A 23,297-nucleotide genomic window follows, 5' to 3' on the forward strand; every position below is an offset into this window, starting at 1 on the left:
TCAATGAACACTTAGCTGTATATTAGGCTTTGTGGTAGAGATCATTTTGCCATCAATATCAGTCTTGACAATTTGTGGTTATTATGGCTCTGTTAATACTAAGGGTTTTAGTTGATTGAAAGACTATGCATTAATCCCAAATGGCACCCTATACTCTACATCAGGGCTGCCCAACCCAGTTCCTGGAGAGCTACCGTCCTGTAGGTTTTCGCTCCAACCCTAATCTAGCACACTTGATGCTAATAATTAGCTGGTTGATAAACTGAATCATGTTAGTTACAACTGGGGTTGGAGCGAAAACCTACAGGATGGTATCTCTCCAGGAACAGGGTTGGAGAACCCGGCCCTACATAGGACACTAGCCCTATGACTCAGCCTGTATAGCAACTAGAAGATGATTGGACACTGACGGCAGGCTTGGAGCTCAACAGTTCTCTCAGTTCTTTACCCTGTTCACTGTACGTCAGTGGTGGCCTTAGGTAACATGGTCAGGTTGCCAAACTTGTCATTATGGATTCCAATACCCATCTCTCTTCCTTCCTCTCATGTTTAGCCAGTCTCTGCCCAGGTTTCCTGTATAGCTGAGTCAGTCCAGACAGCCCTGTATCATCCCTGACTGAGAGAGGGAGGGAGAGAGAGAAAAAGAGGGAGGAGGAGAGAGAGAGAGAGACAAGTAGAGGTAGAGGGATAGAGGGAGAGAGAAACAGAGAGAGGGAGGGAGAGAGAAAGGGAGACAGGGTGAGAGAGATGAAGAGAGGATGGGGGAGAGAGGGAGAGAGAAGAAGTTGATGATAATGACTGCCTCCTCTCCTCTAGTTGGAGCAGTAGCAGCATGAGGGACAGCACTGTGCTGCAGGCCCCAGATAAGAGCTGCTGTGCCTCCTCTCCTCCCTCCATCCCTCCCTCTGCTTAATCTTCTCCAGTGCCAGTGGAGCTGCTTTTGTAAAGTCTGCTCTGCTGTAGCTGTACACATTCCTGTGTGATAACACCTTACGTCCACAGACAGACAGACAGCGCTCTGCTCCACTCTGGCAACTGGGCTTGACGTCTATGAGCTCATCCTTCACTCTTTTACTCTGGTGCTGCCTCCCAAATGGCTCTGGACATAAGTAGTGCACTATATAGGGAATAGGGTGCCATATGGGATGCAAACTGGATCAGGGAGCGCTCACTCAGCCCCAGCAAGGAGAAGAGCAGTCATGTGTCTTGTCTATCCAAGATTGTGGTCCAAGTTTATAATTGTTTCAACCCTGGCCTGCTGGGTTATTTGACCATTTTACTACAAACGGTAGAGACCAAATTACATTTGATAAGGGAATCAATGATGAGGTAATCTTGTTCAATCTTACCTCACTCGAATGACAACAAGGCCTAGTTTAATCAAAAAAGACTCCAGGTAGGCCGCTTAGTTCTAATTGTGCCTACAAGAAGCGTCCTAGAAGGCGTATTGTCTGGCTGATCCTGGATATTGAGTCAGTGTGGCTTTAGTGGAGTTGAAGGCTTATTTACATTTACATTTACGTCATTTAGCAGACGCTCTTATCCAGAGCGACTTACAAATTGGTGCATTCACCTTATAGCCAGTGGGATAACCACTTTACAATATGTCTTTTTATTTTATTTATTTTTTTAAAGAGGGTGGGGTAAGGGGGGGTAGAAGGATTACTTTATCCTATCCCAGGTATTCCTTAAAGAGGTGGGGTTTCAAGTGTCTCCGGAAGGTGGTGAGTGACTCCGCTGTCCTGGCGTCGTATTGTCTGGCTGGTCCTGGATATTGAGTCAGTGTGGCTTTAGTGGAGTTGAAGGCGTATTGTCTGGCTGATCCTGGCTATTGAGTCAGTGTGGCTTTAGTGAAGTTGGAAGCCAACTGTATGGATATGTCCCAAATGGCACCCTATTCCCTTTAAAATGCACTACTTTTGACCAAAGCCCTAGTACTACGTTTGCCCAGGGCCCATAGGGCTGTGGTCAAAAGTAGTGCTCTATATAGGGAATAGGGTGCCATTTGGGACACAGATTAGTTCTCCCCCTACATTCCATCTTGGGCTGATGATTTATGGGCACAGAGGGCTGCAAGGAAGGACAATTATTAACGCACTAGGCTGGAAATTGATGAGTCGGCTAGGACACTCTGGTCTCTTGACACAGCGCAGTTACTGTTACTGCTGTTGGAGGATGGGCTACTACTGTAATTATGTCTGCCAGCTCCATTGGTCCTGGTCAAAAGTAGTGCACTATATATGAAATAGGGTGCCATTTAGGATGCATCCAAGCCTGGGCCTCTCAGTAGGATAGATGACAGAGTAGATACTAGCTACAAACGACCAGAGAATGGCAGTAGATTTGGCTGTGGTGGTTGGGTTCAGTCACCACCACAACAGTCAAGGTCATTTGGGTGATAGTAGCTTCCTTGTTTTATTTCTCTGACTGAATTAGTTGAGGCCTTGTGATGAATGGGTTTAATAAAACACTGTTTATTTTTTCAACCTTTTTCCTGTGGAATGTGGATGGGAATCTGTGGCCTGCTGTAGCTGCTGGTGTAGGATAGCATTAGATCAGGAGGATAGGGAAGGTGGGCAGTGATAGTGAAGACCCCAATTTGCTCAGCCCTGCCTCTGACTGGTTTAACACAGCATATTTCTCATACCATTGTTGCCTAGAAGAGTTTGGCTTCTATTTGGTTTCAATTTACAGTTTAGATTCCAGAGGGGCCACACTGTTGTTTGGCCTGAAATTTAAACTAGGGGAATTACTGACTGCCTACAGGCTACAATATCTAAGCCTAAACTCTATATATATATTTGTGTTCAACAACATTGTGGAAGCAGTGGTAGTGTACATCTGATAACTCTAGCTAACTGCTGACCTTTTGTACTATCATCATATGACAAGCAGAGGCCAGGTTTAAAAAGGTTTTTATTCAGTTAGTGGATTTTATTGTTTCTGTTGCAGCAGATCAAAGTTAGTCATAAAACGATCCAGGCAGCCGCCGGCAGTTAAACTAAACGCTTTAGTGGATTGTTCCACTGTTTCTACGACGATATGACGTCGTGAGGAACTACCGGTCACACCCATCCAAAAGGATATCAGAAGTTTATCTACTGCTGGAGGTCAGATTTAGTCTGAGTTTGAAATGCAAAGATTCTAGAGCTGCGGTCTGTCTGCTAGACTATTTCTGGAAGTTGTACTTGTAAAGAGAGATTATGTTCTGTACTAACCTGGTCCCAGATCTGTTTGTGCTGTCTTGCACCTGCCAGCTCCTGACAATGACCATAGGAGTTGGCATTGGTAAGATGGCAAAAACAGATCTGTGACCAGGCTAGCTTTGCATAGTGATATGTAGAACATGATGCTAATCACGTTATCAAGTTCTCTTACTCCCAGACACAGACAGAATGGGAGTAGTAGTATTGGTAGTGGTAGTGGTAGTGGTGGAGGTGGAGTTGGTGTTGAGTTAATGTGTAGTTAGGGAGGAGGACAATGGAACATCCGGCTTGTAGAACACGTCTAAATTCGGATCACTTCCCTATAGCGCTTCCCTCCCTCAGTGGAGTTCATTTTGTTCTTGATGTCTTTGGCTGCAACCTTCTTCCCAGTTATTTGACTAAAGTGCAGGCAGGGTCACTTCCAGTCAAAAACCTCGGCCCATCGGCATCAACACACACACACACACAAAATAAACGGTTTTGTTTCAGCAATGTCATGACAACGGTCGGAGAAGTCATGATGTGGGGTGGAACTAACAGGTGCTGTGACCATAGAAATAGAATGAGTGGAACAAGATTAGGCTAGATATATTCTATGGCTGTGACCTGCATGTCTGTATGTAGAGTAAGTCGTTAGACTGGGGTATTTAGACTGGGGTATTTAGCCCTAGCGCTGTCTTAGTATGGTGCCTTCGGTCGCTTCTCAGAGTAGACCCTAACAAACATTGAATGGCTTTTTAGTTGCTTCTAATGAAATAGTGGTTACAGGAAACATAGCTTAACTGGCTTCTAATGAAATAGTGGTTACAGGAAATATGAACAGAAGTCATGAATGATGGCATTAAGAGTGAGTCAGTGTTAAAAAAGTAGAAGCTCTTATGTCTATCTTATCATGCCATGGAAATTTCCCCAGTGCCTCTCGTAAAGCAGCTGCTCTTGTGTTTTCTGTGTGTCAGGAGGGGCCTAACACCACACACACACTTTCAAACAAATTGCACAAGGGCCATTTGGGAAAGGAAATGTACGCTTCCCCTTCCCATGAGACACTGCTGTTCATTTCATAACTAAGCTAGGGTTGTTTCCCAAATGATCAAAAGTAGTGCACTATATAGAGAACAGGGAGTGTGTGATTCACCTGGATTACCACCTGCCATTTATCTACCTGTACCTCTGTTCTTCAGTATATATTACATTCATCTCTACCTGTACCTCTGTTCTTCAGTATATATTACATTCATCTCTACCTGTACCCCTGTTCTTCAGTATATATTACATTCATCTCTACCTGTACCCCTGTTCTTCAGTATATATTACATTCATCTCTACCTGTACCCCTGTTCTTCAGTATATATTACATTCATCTCTACCTGTACCCCTGTTCTTCAGTATATATTACATTCATCTCTACCTGTACCCCTGTTCTTCAGTATATATTACATTCATCTCTACCTGTACCCCTGTTCTTCAGTATATATTACATTCATCTCTACCTGTACCCCTGTTCTTCAGTATATATTACATTCATCTCTACCTGTACCCCTGTTCTTCATATATATTACATTCATCTCTACCTGTACCCCTGTTCTTCAGTATATATTACATTCATCTCTACCTGTACCCCTGTTCTTCAGTATATATTACATTCATTTCTACCTGTACCTCTGTTCTTCAGTATATATTACATTCATCTCTACCTGTACCCCTGTTCTTCAGTATATATTACATTCATCTCTACCTGTACCCCTGTTCTTCAGTATATATTACATTCATCTCTACCTTTACCCCTGTTCTTCAGTATATATTACATTCATCTCTACCTGTACCCCTGTTCTTCAGTATATATTACATTCATCTCTACCTGTACCCCTGTTCTTCAGTATATATTACATTCATCTCTACCTGTACCCCTGTTCTTCAGTATATATTACATTCATCTCTACCTGTACCCCTGTTCTTCAGTATATATTACATTCATCTCTACCTGTACCCCTGTTCTTCAGTATATATTACATTCATCTCTACCTGTACCCCTGTTCTTCAGTATATATTACATTCATCTCTATTATATAAACACACTGTGCCATCACATCAGTGCTCTAAGAGAGGACCTGCTCTGACATGTTACAGCATCTCAGGAATGTGTACTGTAGCTAGCTAGTCCCACACTGTGTATGTATGTGTGTGTGTGTGTGTGTGTGTGTGTGTGTGTGTGTGTGTGTGTGTGTGTGTGTGTGTGTGTGTGTGTGTGTGCACTATAAAATGCTCAGCTCTGTGTCTGTGCTGCAAAGTCACACACACTGCAGTCTGTCATTACAGCGGGCCCAAACAGACAGAGCTCACCCCCGACCACAAACACACTGTGCCTGCATTATTTTGCTGGTTAGATGCTCCCCAAGCGCTGTCCCCAGATCAGCTGGTGTGACTGACAACCATCCAACCGGCAAACTGATTAGGCTAACCACTAGGCCGCTCACTGCTGCGTGTGGTGTGTGTGTGTGTGTGTGTGTGTGTGTGTGTGTGTGTGTGTGTCAACATGGTGGGAGAAGTCTGTCAGTGTCCCTCAACTGAGATGTTCAGAGATTCTATTGTGTCTCGTCATGCAATGATGAATAGAAACATGAACCATGAATATATTGTCTATGGACAATGTGAGGGGAGCTCAGATTGTATAGACAGGGTAGCTGACAACGTCACGAAAACCATGTGCACGCTTAAGTGGGGCAGAAGGCTGTGTGTTGTTGTGATTCTGGATGGCCAGATAGCTAGCAACAAAGACAAGAAGCTGCCATGTGGGGAATCGTAAGTGGCTCTTTTCAGTTAGTTTTATCTTGTTCTTGATTCATTGTCTTGTTTACAATAAACGTTGGAGACTAAATATAATTTACATGTCAACAATCTAAGCCAACCCCTTCTGTTTTGCCCCATATTTGCGCATGCGTCGGTTTTGTTGCTAACCAACCAACCAACCTGTCTCTAAATGATGCAAGGACAATGCCTCATCATGTTTAATAAGAATAATATTCTAAACAGGCCTGGCTATTGGGATGGTTTGTAAGTAGGTTAGGTTAGGTTGAGGTAGTGCTTACTGTATCCCAGAGCCAGGGCCTGTTTTTCCTCTACCTCTCAACACTCACAGCCTCTTCCTCCACCTCCTCCACACTGTGTGTGTGTGTGTGTGTGTGTGTGTGTGTGTGTGTGTGTGTGTGTGTGTGTGTGTGAGAGAGTGTGTAAAAGATGGCCTGGCCATGCTTAATGTCACTGTGGCTGTGTCTGTGTTTTATTTTTCTCTGATCTGAAATTATTGCAAAATGGAAAACTGGCTTTAAACTTCTCCTACCCTTTTCACAGTGGAAATCAAACCATGTTAATAGCAGGTCAAGTAGTAGATTCGCACTGCCTGTACTTATGCTCTAAATATATGTCTGTTCTTTTTTCTTCCAGGACTTACAACAGAGGGCCTGTATCGCGTGAGTGGAAACAAGACTGATCAAGACAATATTCAGAAGCAGTTTGATCAAGGTAAAACACAGCTGCAACTGTCAACTCACTATTTTACTTGCGATCCTCTCTTCTCTTCTAAATGTATTTTCTCTTTACAAGCTCACTTTTTCCTTCTTGTCTTTAAAAGCTCCGTGTTCTTTCTCCTCTTTTTTCTAAACTGAACAGGTGGTTAAATCACACCGGTTCATTAAGATGTCAGAGAGGGAAAGTGACTGGTTGGGAAAACCAATAATGACTGTTCCCAAGGACTCTATTAATTTCCCTCCTAATTGTTTAAATTCAGACACAAATAATATATGAATTACTGTGAATGGGAGTCTTATAACACACAGGGGATGGCTGATTGTAGTAACCTGCCAATGCGGGAGGGATGGGTATGTCCTAGAATATGATTTAGACATTGATATAGTCACCACTCGGCTGCATATGGATCCTTCCCTCGCTTGCTTGCTTGAAAAACGTATAAATACTGCTTGCGGTGTAGTGCAATAAATATTGTCTCTATATAAGCCCGGACCAAGTCAAAATGACTCCAATTTGCCGTATAGCTTGACTTACACAAGCAATCAATTTTATGTTATTTTATTTAGCCTTGAATTGAATTACTGTGTAAGCTCACCGGTTGGCTGTATTTCCCTGGGGGGAGCCATCGAGCTGTGCAAAGGGGCTGGGTGGAAAAATCTTCCTTCCATCGAGTGGCCAAATGACTTCCTATCCATGAGACACTGTTTACTGAAAAGAGCCACTATGGGCATCAATCTGCCTGCTGGCCCGGAACCATTAGTCCTCCCTCTCTTCCTCTCTTCTCTCTCTCTCTCTTCCCCATCTTTCTCGCTCGCTCTTCTCTCCCTCTCTCTTCTTTCACCACCGGAATTTGGGAATGAAGTGCATTTTTCTCTCTTTCCCTTTCTATCTCTGGGAGAAAGATCTACTCTGACAGCTGTCAGTTCACCTTAGGCCCTGTCCTGCTCCCACTAGCTCCTTCTCTCTCTCTCAGCATCTTCCTCCTCTCACCTCTCTTTATCTTACTCTCTCACCACTCTCTCTCCCTCTTACTCTCCCCCGCTCTCCTTCTCTAACTCCCTCTTACTCTCCCCCGCTCTCCTTCTCTAACTCCCTCTTACTCTCCCCCGCTCTCCTTCTCTAACTCCCTCTTACTCTCACCCCTCTCTCCCTCCTCCCTCTTACTCTCACCCATCTCTCCCTCCTCCCTCTTACTCTCTCCCCTCTCTCCCTCCTCCCTCTTACTCTCACCCCTCTCTCCCTCCTCCCTCTTACTCTCTCCCCTCTCTCTCTCCTCCCTCTTACTCTCACCCCTTTCTCCCTCCTCCCTCTTACTCTCACCCCTCTCTCCCTCCTCCCTCTTACTCTCACCCGCTCTCCTTCTCTAACTCCCTCTTACTCTCACCCCTCTCTCCCTCCTCCCTCTTACTCTCACCCCTCTCTCCCTCCTCCCTCTTACTCTCTCCCCTCTCTCCCTCCTCCCTCTTACTCTCACCCCTCTCTCCCTCCTCCCTCTTACTCTCTCCCCTCTCTCCCTCCTCCCTCTTACTCTCACCCCTCTCTCCCTCCTCCCTCTTACTCTCACCCCTCTCTCCCTCCTCCCTCTTACTCTCACCCCTCTCTCCCTCCTCCCTCTTACTCTCACCCCTCTCTCCCTCCTCCCTCTTACTCTCTCCCCTCTCTCCCTCCTCCCTCTTACTCTCACCCCTCTCTCCCTCCTCCCTCTTACTCTCACCCCTCTCTCCCTCCTCCCTCTTACTCTCTCCCCTCTCTCCCTCCTCCCTCTTACTCTCACCCCTCTCTCCCTCCTCCCTCTTACTCTCTCCCCTCTCTCCCTCCTCCCTCTTACTCTCACCCCTCTCTCCCTCCTCCCTCTTACTCTCACCCCTCTCTCCCTCCTCCCTCTTACTCTCTCCCCTCTCTCCCTCCTCCCTCTTACTCTCACCCCTCTCTCCCTCCTCCCTCTTACTCTCACCCCTCTCTCCCTCCTCCCTCTTACTCTCACCCCTCTCTCCCTCCTCCCTCTTACTCTCACCCCTCTCTCCCTCCTCCCTCTTACTCTCTCCCCTCTCTCCCTCCTCCCTCTTACTCTCACCCCTCTCTCCCTCCTCCCTCTTACTCTCTCCCCTCTCTCCCTCCTCCCTCTTACTCTCACCCCTCTCTCCCTCCTCCCTCTTACTCTCACCCCTCTCTCCCTCCTCCCTCTTACTCTCTCCCCTCTCTCCCTCCTCCCTCTTACTCTCACCCCTCTCTCCCTCCTCCCTCTTACTCTCACCCCTCTCTCCCTCCTCCCTCTTACTCTCACCCCTCTCTCCCTCCTCCCTCTTACTCTCACCCCTCTCTCCCTCCTCCCTCTTACTCTCACCCCTCTCTCCCTCCTCCCTCTTACTCTCACCCCTCTCTCCCTCCTCCCTCTTACTCTCTCCCCTCTCTCCCTCCTCCCTCTTACTCTCTCCCCTCTCTCCCTCCTCCCTCTTACTCTCTCCCCTCTCTCCCTCCTCCCTCTTACTCTCTCCCCTCTCTCCCTCCTCCCTCTTACTCTCTCCCCTCTCTCCCTCATCCCTCTTACTCTCACCCCTCTCTCCCTCCTCCCTCTTACTCTCACCCCTCTCTCCCTCCTCCCTCTTACTCTCTCCCCTCTCTCCCTCCTCCCTCTTACTCTCTCCCCTCTCTCCCTCCTCCCTCTTACTCTCACCCCTCTCTCCCTCCTCCCTCTTACTCTCACCCCTCTCTCCCTCCTCCCTCTTACTCTCTCCCCTCTCTCCCTCCTCCCTCTTACTCTCTCCCCTCTCTCCCTCCTCCCTCTTACTCTCTCCCCTCTCTCCCTCCTCCCTCTTACTCTCACCCCTCTCTCCCTCCTCCCTCTTACTCTCTCCCCTCTCTCCCTCCTCCCTCTTACTCTCACCCCTCTCTCCCTCCTCCCTCTTACTCTCACCCCTCTCTCCCTCCTCCCTCTTACTCTCACCCCTCTCTCCCTCCTCCCTCTTACTCTCACCCCTCTCTCCCTCCTCCCTCTTACTCTCTCCCCTCTCTCCCTCCTCCCTCTTACTCTCACCCCTCTCTCCCTCCTCCCTCTTACTCTCACCCCTCTCTCCCTCCTCCCTCTTACTCTCACCCCTCTCTCCCTCCTCCCTCTTACTCTCACCCCTCTCTCCCTCCTCCCTCTTACTCTCACCCCTCTCTCCCTCCTCCCTCTTACTCTCACCTCTCTCTCCCTCCTCCCTCTTACTCTCTCCCCTCTCTCCCTCCTCCCTCTTACTCTCACCCCTCTCTCCCTCATCCCTCTTACTCTCTCCCCTCTCTCCCTCCTCCCTCTTACTCTCTCCCCTCTCTCCCTCATCCCTCTTACTCTCCTCCCCTCTCTCCCCCCCCTCCAATCTAACCATGTCCCCCTCTCGCTCCCTGCAGACCACAGTATGGACCTGATAGTGATGGATGTGGCTGTGAATGCTGTGGCGGGGGCTCTGAAGGCCTTTTTCGCTGACCTACCTGACCCTCTCATCCCCTACACCCTGCACCCAGAGCTGGTGGAGGCAGCCAGTGAGTACTATACTGTACTGTTAGCTACACATGCTCTGGAGGGCTGACCTGGGTTCAGATAGTATTGTGTCTCTTTCAAATGCTTTTAGCTATGCTTGGTTAAGCTTGCCTAGTGCAATACTCCCAACAGTGGCAGTGCAAACCCTGCCCATCTGGCACTCTCAGGCAGGCTCAATGAAATGCTTTTGAAAGAAAACAAATCTTATATCAACCCATGTCTGGTCTGTAGAGGCCAGTGTCCTAACTCACTAACTACTAGCTGTGGGGAGGGTTGACACCCAGCGCCTCAGCCCTCCCCCCTAAAATCACACCCAGCAGCTAGAGAAGAGGAGTTCAACCAGTTCTCTCTCTCTCTCTCTCTCTCCCTCTCTCTCTCTCCAAAGTACTGCTAAATAGATGGTAAATAGTCTGTCCTTCTTCTTTTCCTGCTCGGTTCATTTCTGTGTCATTTATTTTACTGTAGGGCTGACCTCATTTAGTCGACTGGTCGATTGTTTAGTCGATATGCTGTTGGTCGACCGAGATTTCTTTAGTCGAGCAGTAGCAAACAAAATATAAAATAAAATGAATGGTGTACCTGTATGATTGGCGCCTGTCTGAATGGACTGATCCATTGTGGAGGCCGTGGGGATGGCACAGTCCATCAATCTAAGACGTGCTACTGAAATTCTATATGGTTATATTACATAAGAACAATGGTGCAACACTAATAAAAATAATATTATTTTATAACAAATGCGCTTTCTCCCGCGTTGGATAGCGGTCGCTGTTCGCGGTTCTGAAACACATCAGTGCGGTGTTGAATTGGCACCTTTCCTAGACCATGTTGCTATGTGCATAATAGCAAAGTTAACCAGCATATTGGTGTTGAGAACAATGTGGCGGAGGCAGCAGCAGAATGAGGAGATGAGAAAACAGCCCTCGCCTTATTGTCTAAGGAAAGTGAGGAGAGCAGAAACCCCAACTTAATTAGGTCTATAATCAATAGCCTAACTGTTCAATGTGCCTGGCTTTATAAATAATCAATATATCTACAGAAATAAGACAGATCCTGCTTCTGTTGCCTGTTTGAGTGTTTGTTTAATAGCCTACTGGTTCCATGAGCACCAAGCCTCACGCAACCACATGTCAAGTAAACAATTTCACAAATTCTGCAGTTTTTTGCTTTACTGTAAAAAATGAATTTTTTCGTTAGAACAGCCTCTCTGGTATTATTTATAATTTATTTAGTGTTGTTTACACTGTTCCAAATTGTCCCAAAAATAATAATAACAATAACTCTCCTTTTTCGTAATCTCCTTATTGTTATTATTGTTATTATTATTATTATGATTATCATTATCATTAGTAGGCTTAGTATAGCAGCCTTTTATAACCGCCATTGAGCTGTAGGCCTAAGAGAGCATCCTGTTTAGTCTTAATACCGTAACTTACTTAGGCCTATATTTCAATACTTACAGTGCATTCGGAAAGTATTCAGACCCCTTGAATTTTCCCACATTTTGTTACGTTACAGCTTTATTCTAAAATTGATTAAATAATTTTTTTCACTCATCAATCTACACACAATACCCCATAATGACAAAACAAAAACAGGTTTTTGGAAATGTTTGCTAAAAAAACACAAATATACACTACCGTTCAAAAGTTTGGGGTCACTTAGAAATGTCCTTGTTTTCAAAAGAAAAGCAATTGTTTTGTCCATTAAAATAACATCAAATTGATCAGAAATACAGTGTAGACATTGTTAATGTTGTAAATGGCTATTGTAGCTGGAAACGGCAGATTTTTTATGGAATATCTACATAGGCATGCAGAGGCCCATTATCAGCAACCATCAGTCCTGTGTTTCAATGGCACGTTGTGTTTGCTAATCCAAGTTTATCATTTTAAAAGGCTAATTGATCATTCGAAAACCTTTTTGCTATTATGTTAGCGCAGCTGAAAACTGTTGTGCTGATTAAAGAAGCAATAAAACTGGCCTTCTTGAGACTAGTTGAGTATCTGGAGCATCAGCAATTGTGGGTTCGATTACAGGCTCAACATGGCCAGAAACAAAGAACTTTCTTCTGAAACTCGTCAGTCTATTCTTGTTCTGAGAAATGAAGGCTATTCCATGAGAGAAATTGCCAAGAAACAGAAGATCTCGTACAACGCTGTGTACTACTCCCTTCACAGAACAGCGCAAACTGGCTCTAACCAGAAAGAGGAGTGGGAGGCCCCGGTGCACAACTGAGCAAGAGGACAAATACATTAGAGTGTCTAGTTTGAGAAACAGACGCCTCACAGGTCGTCAACTGGCAGCTTCATTAAATAGTACCCGCAAAACACCAGTCTCAGAAAAATTACAGCACCTGTTTGGCACACATAATATGAATGCAGCGCTTGCTCCTTACCTTACAATTACATTACATTTTAGTCATTTAGCAGACGCTCTTATCCAGAGCGACTTACAGTTAGTGAATACATATTTTTTTTATACTGGCCCCCCGTGGGAAACGAACCCACAACCCTGGCGTTGCAAACGCCATGCTCTATCAACTGAGCTACATCCCTGCCGGCCATTCCCTCCCCTACCCTGGACGACGCTGGGCCAATTGTGCGCCGCCCATGAGTCTCCCGGTCGCGGCCGGCTTCTTGATCTCCAGTATTTTCCACAACTAGTCAAATGTATTACACATATCTGACATATCCGATGCATACATGTGTCACGTAAAGAGAGCAAGGGTTGAGGGAATAGGGAATGTTTTTCCTAAACAAATGAGGGATTTCGGTAACAGAACCTTTCAGTCAGAAATGGCTGTAATTATGTTGCAGCTTCAGCAACACGGACAGCTCGATAAACACTTTGATGTTCTGTGGTGGTCGCTGCAGCAGGGAGGAGAGAGAGACAACGGGTGCTAGTCACAGTCACTCGCTGTCTTTTCTTTTTAACAGCGCAGCAAGTCTAAGCCAGGGCCGGCACAATCAAATCAATTGCTGGTCGGACTCCCTCTAGTAATTTGTGTGTCTTAATTATTTAATCAAACAGTGTGCATAAAGCATCAGACAAGCTCAGTGAATATAGTTGATTTGATTAAAACACATAGGATGTGTCAATATATGGAAAAATACACATTTAAAAATTTTGACCAATCGATTGGTCGAAAGAACAGACAACTCTTGGTCGACCAAGATTTTTTTTTGTTGGGGACAGCCCTATTTTACTATCACATTTCAGGTGCAGTCTGTTCTTGTTTTCACCTCAAGTGTTCTTTAGCTAGTAGAATGTGGCAAATATTCATGATGTTGGATGTATGCCAGGAAGGGTGATGGTGCTATATTCCACAGTGTTTAACTGCAAGCAGATGTGAAAGAATGTTATTATTACCCCTTGGCTTGTCTGCTCTATGTTGAGTTGTATTGTTACAGGCATTGTTTCTCCTTCCATTGTATATCTACCATATATATACTGTATATATATTAGGATTAGCTTTGCTCCCTCCTCCCCCCATCTAAAAGCTTTTGGCTTTAGTTACACATTTTGCTTGAACAAGCCTTTGCGCCCTGTTAGGAAAATAATGAAAGGGCAAAACTGGTATCAGGGGTAGGAAACACAGTGCCTCTAGTAGGCTACTTGGTGAGAGGGTGCTGTTTCCTCCATGCCCCTCATAGTGCCTCCCTTAGTACCAGCCAGTCAGTCACCTTCTCCTCTCATGAAGTCAGCTGGAAGGAAAGCAAGAGGGGAATAACATGAGATACTCGCCCTTTCCTGTCAGTACAAACCTCTCCCTCTCTCTGTATGTGTACACACTTCTCTCTCTCTGTATGTATACACACTTCTCTCTCTCTGTATGTGTACACACTTCTCTCTCTCTGTATGTATACACACTTCTCTCTCTCTGTATGTATACACACTTCTCTCTCTCTGTATGTATACACACTTCTCTCTCTCTGTATGTATACACACTTCTCTCTCTGTATGTATACACACTTCTCTCTCTCTGTATGTGTACACACTTCTCTCTCTCTGTATGTATACACACTTCTCTCTCTCTGTATGTATACACACTTCTCTCTCTGTATGTATACACACTTCTCTCTCTCTGTATGTATACACACTTCTCTCTCTCTGTATGTATACACACTTCTCTCTCTCTGTATGTATACACACTTCTCTCTCTCTGTATGTATACACACTTCTCTCTCTCTGTATGTATACACACTTCTCTCTCTCTGTATGTATACACACTTCTCTCTCTCTGTATGTGTACACACTTCTCTCTCTGTATGTATACACACTTCTCTCTCTCTGTATGTATACACACTTCTCTCTCTCTGTATGTATACACACTTCTCTCTCTCTGTATGTATACACACTTCTCTCTCTGTATGTGTACACACTTCTCTCTCTGTATGTATACACACTTCTCTCTCTGTATGTGTACACACTTCTCTCTCTCTGTATGTATACACACTTCTCTCTCTCTGTATGTATACACACTTCTCTCTCTGTATGTGTACACACTTCTCTCTCTCTGTATGTATACACACTTCTCTCTCTGTATGTGTACACACTTCTCTCTCTGTATGTATACACACTTCTCTCTCTCTGTATGTGTATACACTTCTATCTCTGTATGTGTACACACTTCTCTCTCTGTATGTATACACACTTCTCTCTCTGTATGTATACACACTTCTCTCTCTGTATGTATACACACTTCTCTCTCTGTATGTATACACACTTCTCTCTCTGTATGTATACACACTTCTCTCTCTGTATGTATACACACTTCTCTCTCTGTATGTATACACACTTCTCTCTCTGTATGTATACACACTTCTCTCTCTGTATGTATACACACTTCTCTCTCTGTATGTATACACACTTCTCTCTCTGTATGTATACACACTTCTCTCTCTGTATGTATACACACTTCTCTCTCTGTATGTATACACACTTCTCTCTCTGTATGTATACACACTTCTCTCTCTGTATGTATACACACTTCTCTCTCTCTGTATGTATACACACTTCTCTCTCTCTGTATGTGTATACACTTCTCTCTCTCTGTATGTGTACACACTTCTCTCTCTCTGTATGTATACACACTTCTCTCTCTGTATGTATACACACTTCTCTCTCTGTGTATGTATACACACTTCTCTCTCTGTATGTATACACACTTCTCTCTCTCTGTATGTATACACACTTCTCTCTCTGTATGTATACACACTTCTCTCTCTCTGTATGTGTACACACTTCTCTCTCTGTATGTATACACACTTCTCTCTCTGTATGTATACACACTTCTCTCTCTCTGTATGTATACACACTTCTCTCTCTGTATGTATACACACTTATCTCTCTCTGTATGTATACACACGTCTCTCTCTGTATGTATACACACTTCTCTCTCTCTGTATGTGTACACACTTCTCTCTCTGTATGTATACACACTTCTCTCTCTGTATGTATACACACTTCTCTCTCTGTATGTGTACACACTTCTCTCTCACTCTGTATGTATACACACTTATCCCTCTGTATGTGTATACACTTCTCTCTCTGTATGTATACACACTTCTCTCTCTCTGTTTGTATACACTTCTCTCTCTGTATGTATACACACTTCTCTCTCTGTATGTATACACACTTCTCTCTCTGTATGTATATACACTTCTCTCTCTCTGTATGTGTACACACCTCTCTCTGTATGTATACACACTTCTCTCTCTCTGTATGTATACACACTTCTCTCTCTGTATGTATACACACTTCTCTCTCTCTGTATGTATACACACCTCTCTCTCTGTATGTATACACACTTCTCTCTCTGTATGTGTACACACTTCTCTCTCTGTATGTATCCACACTTCTCTCTCTCTGTATGTATACACACTTCTCTCTCTCTGTATGTATACACACTTCTCTCTCTCTGTATGTATACACACTTCTCTCTCTGTATGTGTACACACTTCTCTCTCTCTGTATGTGTACACACTTCTCTCTCTGTATGTGTACACACTTCTCTCTCTGTATGTATACACACTTCTCTCTCTGTATGTGTACACACTTCTCTCTCTCTGTATGTGTACACACTTCTCTCTCTGTATGTGTACACACTTCTCTCTCTGTATGTGTACACACTTATCTCTCTCTGTATGTATACACACTTCTCTCTCTGTATGTATACACACTTCTCTCTCTCTGTATGTGTACACACTTCTCTCTCTGTATGTGTACACACTTCTCTCTCTGTATGTGTACACACTTCTCTCTCTCTGTATGTATACACACTTCTCTCTCTGTATGTACACACACTTCTCTCTCTGTATGTGTATACGCTTCTCTCTCTGTATGTATACACACTTCTCTCTCTGTATGTATACACACTTCTCTCTCTGTATGTATACACACTTCTCTCTCTGTATGTGTACACACTTCTCTCTCTCTCTGTATGTATACACACTTCTCCCTCTGTATGTGTATACACTTCTCTCTCTGTATGTATACACACTTCTCTCTCTCTCTGTATGTATACACACTTCTCTCTCTGTATGTATACACACTTCTCTCTCTCTGTATGTGTACACACTTCTCTCTCTCTGTATGTATACACTTCTCTCTGTATGTATACACACTTCTCTCTCTCTGTATGTGTACACACTTCTCTCTCTCTGTATGTGTACACACTTCTCTCTCTCTGTATGTGTACACACTTATCTCTCTCTGTATGTGTACACACTTCTCTCTCTCTGTATGTATACACACTTCTCTCTCTGTATGTATACACACTTCTCTCTCTGTATGTATACACACTTATCTCTCTCTGTATGTATACACACCTCTCTCTCTGTATGTATACACACTTCTCTCTCTGTATGTATACACACTTATCTCTCTCTGTATGTATACACACTTCTCTCTCTCTGTATGTATACACACTTCTCTCTCTGTATGTGTACACACTTCTCTCTCTGTATGTGTACACACTTCTCTCTCTGTATGTGTACACACTTCTCTCTCTGTATGTGTACACACTTCTCTCTCTCTGTATGTGTACACACTTCTCTCTCTCTGTATGTGTACACACTTCTCTCTCTGTATGTATACACACTTCTCTCTCTCTCTGTATGTATACCCACTTCTCTCTCTCTCTCTCTCTCTCTCTCTCTCTGTATGTATACACACTTCTCTCTCTGTATGTGTACACACTTCTCTCTCTCTGTATGTATACACACTTCTCTCTCTCTGTATGTGTACACACTTCTCTCTCTGTATGTGTACACACTTCTCTCTCTGTATGTGTACACACTTCTCTCTCTCTTTGTATGTATACACACTTCTCTCTCTCTGTATGTATACACACTTCTCTCTCTGTATGTGTACACACTTCTCTCTCTGTATGTGTACACACTTCTCTCTCTGTATGTATACACACTTCTCTCTCTCTCTGTATGTATACCCACTTCTCTCTCTCTCTCTCTCTCTCTGTATGTATACACACTTCTCTCTCTGTATGTGTACACACTTCTCTCTCTCTGTATGTGTACACACTTCTCTCTCTCTGTATGTGTACACACTTCTATCTCTGTATGTGTACACACTTCTCTCTCTGTATGTATACACACTTCTCTCTCTCTTTGTATGTATACACACTTCTCTCTCTCTCTGTATGTATGTATACACACTTCTCTCTCTCTCTGTATGTATACCCACTTCTCTCTCTCTCTGTATGTATACACACTTCTCTCGCTCTCTGTATGTGTACACACTTCTCTCTCTCTGTATGTATACACACTTCTCTCTCTCTGTATGTGTACACACTTCTCTCTCTCTGTATGTATACACACTTCTCCCTCTGTATGTGTACACACTTCTCTCTCTGTATGTATACACACTTCTCTCTCTCTCTGTATGTATACCCACTTCTCTCTCTCTCTCTCTCTGTATGTATACACACTTCTCTCTCTGTATGTATACACACTTCTCTCTCTGTATGTGTACACACTTCTCTCTCTCTGTATGTGTACAAACGTATCTCTCTCTGTATGTGTACAAACTTATCTCTCTCTGTATGTATACACGTCTCTCTCTGTATGTATACACACTTCTCTTTCTTTGTATGTATACACACTTCTCTCTCTCTGTATGTACAGTGGGGGAAAAAAGTATTTAGTCAGCCACCAATTGTGCAAGTTCTCCCACTTAAAAAGATGAGAGAGGCCTGTAATTTTCATCATAGGTACACGTCAACTATGACAGACAAATTGACATTTTTTTTCTCTAGAAAATCACATTGTAGGATTTTTAATTAATTTATTTGCAAATTATGGTGGAAAATAAGTATTTGGTCACCTACAAACAAGCAAGATTTCAGGCTCTCACAGACCTGTAACTTCTTCTTTAAGAGGCTCCTCTGTCCTCCACTCGTTACCTGTATTAATGGCACCTGTTTGAACTTGTTATCAGTATAAAAGACACCTGTCCACAACCTCAAACAGTCACACTCCAAACTCCACTATGGCCAAGACCAAAGAGCTGTCAAAGGACACCAGAAACAAAATTGTAGACCTGCACCAGGCTGGGAAGACTGAATCTGCAATAGGTAAGCAGCTTGGTTTGAAGAAATCAACTGTGGGAGCAATTTTTAGGAAATGGAAGACATACAAGACCACTGATAATCTCCCTCGATCTGGGGCTCCACGCAAGATCTCACCCTGTGGGGTCAAAATGATCACAAGAACGGTGAGCAAAAATCCCAGAACCACACGGGGGGACCTAGTGAATGACCTGCAGAGAGCTGGGACTAAAGTAACAAAGCCTACCATCAGTAACACACTCCGCCGCCAGGGACTAAAATCCTGCTGTGCGAGACGTGTCCCCCTGCTTAAGCCAGTACATGTCCAGGCCCGTCTGAAGTTTGCTAGAGTGCATTTGGATGATCCAGAAGAGGATTGGGAGAATGTCATATGGTCAGATGAAACCAAAATATAACTTTTTGGTAAAAACTCAACTCGTCGTGTTTGGAGGACAAAGAATGCTGAGTTGCATCCAAAGAACACCATACCTACTGTGAAGCATGGGGGTGGAAACATCATGCTTTGGGGCTGTTTTTCTGCAAAGGGACCAGGACGACTGATCCGTGTAAAGGAAAGAATGAATGGGGCCATGTATCGTGAGATTTTGAGTGAAAACACACTTCTCTCTCTCTGTATGTATACACACTTCTCTCTCTGTATGTATACACACTTCTCGCTCTCTGTATGTATACACACTTCTCTCTGTATGTGTACACAGTTCTCTCTCTCTCTGTGTGTACACACTTCTCTCTCTCCATATGTGTACACACTTCTCTCTCTCCATATGTGTACACACTTCTCTCTCTCCATATGTATACACACACTTCTCTCTCTCCGTATGTATACACACACACTTCTCTCTCCGTATGTATACACACACACTTCTCTCTCCATATGTATACACACTTCTCTCTCCATATGTATACACATTATTCTCTCTGTATGTATACACATTTCTCTTTGTGTTTCTGCTGTAGAACTACAAGCCTGCAGTAATATTCCAACCCCAGTTATAATTCACACCTCTAAGTCACATCACACTCGGCTCACAGCCGTCTTCCTGAAAGACAAATTCCTGTCCAAGGATGCCAACCGATTTTCATGCATCTGCATTATTTCCCCCCTGGCTGTCTCTTTCTGTGTCCCAAATGGCACCCTTTTCCTTATATAGTGCACTACTTTTTACCAGGGCCCATAGGGCTCTTGTCAAAAGTAGTGCACTATATAGGGAATAGGGTGCCATTTGGGAAGCAGCCTGGGTGTTTCTGTATGATCTCCTAGCTGGAGTCATGTGATCCTGGGTCTGCAGTAATGTATTTCTGATCACTGTTGAAACCAACCCAGCCAGCGGGCTCCTCTCTGGCTCACTGCTGCAGATTAAAGTCCCAGAAATATGTCTCCTTCTACTCTCCTGGATGGAGGGAAGGAAGGGGAGAGAGGGGGAGGGAGAGAGTGAGGGGGAGGGAGAGGGGTAGAGAAAGAGAGACTCCTGGAGCTTGTCTCTCAGGGGTTGGAGCAGCTCTGCAGAAATTATAATTGTGCAAGCAGCGTAATGTGGAGGTGTTTGGACGAGGACCTCCAAGTGTCAGGATGCGTCCCAACTAGCACCCTATTCCCTATGTAGTGTAGTACTTTGGTCAAAAGTAGTGCACTATAAAGGGAATAGGGTGCCATTTGGGATTCACCCTTAGTCTCAGTCCGGGCCAGCCTTGGTGCACAGGGCTCTGCTCTGGGACACATAGCACAAACATTCCTCTGATGACGTTCTAACTATTGATTAGCCTAGTAGTCTCAGCCAGGTGACCTCCACAATAGCACTGTGGTCAGAGTTAATTGGCAGGCTGTGATAAAATATATCTGATGATATGTTAAATGTCTTGAAAGAGTTGATGTGCTAAAGCATGGTTTGTCCATACGTCTGTTATTACTTGGCAATCTTACGTGGAGTTAGGCCTAAACATCCAAGACAAGAGTGCAAATTGATGCTATTATTAATTAGAGAAAGAGTGACAAGAAAATCACTAAGAGACATTGTGCCCCCAGATGATACAGACAGCCTAAATCTGGTGGTCTGGGTCATGGACTATATAGTTTGGCATGTAGTACTGTCAACATAGTGGTCTGGTGTTGTATCTGCTGAAGGTCTAGCTAGTGTTTGAATGTGTTTGTTGTGTGGGAGGTCATTGGCAGCCCCGTCGCCTTCGTGATATTCCATTCATTTTATCTTCTTCTCCCAAGGGAAGGAATGAGTAAAAAGCTAACTCTGTTCTCCTCCTCCTCCTTTCTGTTCTCCTTCTCCTCCTCCTTTCTGTTCTCCTCCTCCTCCTCTCTGTTCTCCTCCTCCTCCTCCTCTCTGTTCTCCTCCTCCTCCTCCTCCTCCTCCTCTCTGTTCTCCTCCTCCTCTCTGTTCTCCTCCTCCTCTCTGTTCTCCTCCTCCTTTCAGAAATTGTGGACCACATAGAAAGACTCAAAGTGCTGAAAGAAATAGTGAGGAAGTTCCCTGCTGTGAATTACGAGGTGTTTAAATACGTCATCACTCACCTGAACAGGTAAGAGACAACGCTGTGAAACTAACTGGATCAGAAAAAGTCACAGGCCTTCAGCTGACTGATAATGGGTGCAATCTGAAGTAAGCTGCAAAGTATACATGATGTTTGTTAGGTGACAGTAGTCATAGAAACAAGCATGTCATACAGTCCTGTAGTTGGACCGGGTCGTGTTCAATAGGGAGAAAACGTTTTGAAACAAAGTGATACGGGGAGATGCTAAATGAACATAATTCTGTTTTCCGTTGTGATATACACTTTGTATACAGACATTAAGAACACCTACTCTTTCCATGACATAGACTGACCAGGTGAATCCAGGTGAAAGCTATGATCCCTTATTGATGTCACTTGTTAAATCCACATCAATCAGTGTAGATGAAGGGGAGGAGACAGGTTAAAGAAGGATTTTTAAGCCTTGAGACAATTGAGACATGGATTGTGTATGTGTGCCATTCAGAGGATGAATGGGCAAGACAAAATATTTTAGTGCCTTTAAACAGGGTATGGTAGTAGGTGCCAGGTGCACCGGTTTGTATCAAGAACTGCAACGCTGCTGGGTTTTTCACACTCAACAGTTTCCCGTGTGTATCAAGAATGGTCCACCACCCAAAGGACATCCAGCCAACTTGACACAACTGTGGGAAGCAATGGAGTCAACATGGGCCAGCATCCCTGTGGAATGCTTTCGAAACCTTGTAGAGACCATGCCCCGACAAATTGAGGCTGTTCTGAGGGCAAAGGATTCACTTCTTTTACTTATCTGCACCCCCTTAATTCGGTACCTGATTCTGTATTCCTAAATAAAGTACAAAATAAGTATGGTTGGAATAAATCAATTAAATTGCGTCTTTCCCCAGGGTGAGCCAGCAGAGTAAGACCACCCTGATGACGGCTGATAATCTATCCATCTGCTTCTGGCCCACGCTGATGCGTCCCGACTTTGAGAACAAGGACACCCTCTCCACCACCAAGCTTAACCAGTCTGTCATCGAGTCCTTCATCCACCAGAGCCACTACTTCTTCTACGGCGGAGACATCCAGGAGAGCTCCAGCACAGAGAGCACCCCACCACCCCACCACTGTCACAGCATGGTGGAGGCCCTGAGGCCCCTACAGCTGCCCCCTCCTCTTCAGCCCCAGCAGATTCAGCATAGTATGTCCCTGCAGCCTGACCCACTCATATAGACCCCCCCTGGGCTGGGAGTTACGCTGCGTGGTGGGGTGGCATAGGGTGATGTGATGTGTCCTCCCTTTGGAGTCCCTCTGAACGCAAAACAAAAAAAACAACATTACTAAATGACCAACTTTGTTCTCTGCTCCCCTTTCTGGTTGACTGACTGGATTCAGGGTGACTGACTCGTCGAGCTATCCCCCAGTAACACAAAACAACAAAACAAAAGCATTTGTCTTCATTCAGTGCCATACCTTTACCCTGTTTCAGACAGAACTGACTGTCCTCCCATAGCTCTCATGATGAACACAGTCATAAAGACGCTGTATGCCTCCAGAAGGGGGACAAAAACATGCGATGCGAAAAGTATTTGCTAAATTCTACAACACCTCGCAAAATATAAGGAAAATATATTTATACTAGTTTTTTTTTTTTTTTTTTAGAAAGAAAAAAAGACTGACTGTCTAAAACTCTTTATTCATTCAAGTGAACTTGACGTTACATGATGCACGATCTGTTATGATACTTCTACCAGCGTAGATATTCTTCTGCTTGTTTATTTTTGTATGATTTGGTGATGATGATGATGATGATGATGATGATGGATTCTAGTATTTTTACCAGTATGATTTAAATTTTTATCTCAAGGGTTTGAGGGACAGAAAGACAGTGAAAGTTTGCAGGCTTTGTCTCTCTACCTACTCCCAACGCCTCGCACTGTTTGGGAGGGAGAGGACTGATGCTGCACTGCACCAGACC

At 44.3% G+C, this 23,297-nt stretch overlaps 1 protein-coding gene across 1 annotated transcript in view; it reads left to right on the forward strand.

Annotated features, from left to right (window-relative positions):
* Positions 1 to 22,749, forward strand: part of LOC311103178 (rho GTPase-activating protein 5-like) — a 53,852-nt gene extending 31,103 nt beyond the window's left edge. Inside the window, exons 4-7 of the mRNA XM_084144728.1 lie at positions 6,648 to 6,725; positions 10,119 to 10,250; positions 21,262 to 21,367; positions 22,225 to 22,749. Of these exons, the coding sequence (XP_084000854.1) occupies positions 6,648 to 6,725; positions 10,119 to 10,250; positions 21,262 to 21,367; positions 22,225 to 22,552 (644 nt within the window). The 3' untranslated portion in view covers positions 22,553 to 22,749. The remainder of the gene's footprint in view (positions 1 to 6,647; positions 6,726 to 10,118; positions 10,251 to 21,261; positions 21,368 to 22,224) is intronic.
* Positions 22,750 to 23,297: the final 548 nt, after the last annotated feature.

Source organism: Coregonus lavaretus, assembly GCF_964263955.1.
Source record: "Coregonus lavaretus genome assembly, chromosome: 27".
In the NCBI taxonomy this organism is placed as follows: Eukaryota; Metazoa; Chordata; class Actinopteri; order Salmoniformes; family Salmonidae; genus Coregonus; species Coregonus lavaretus.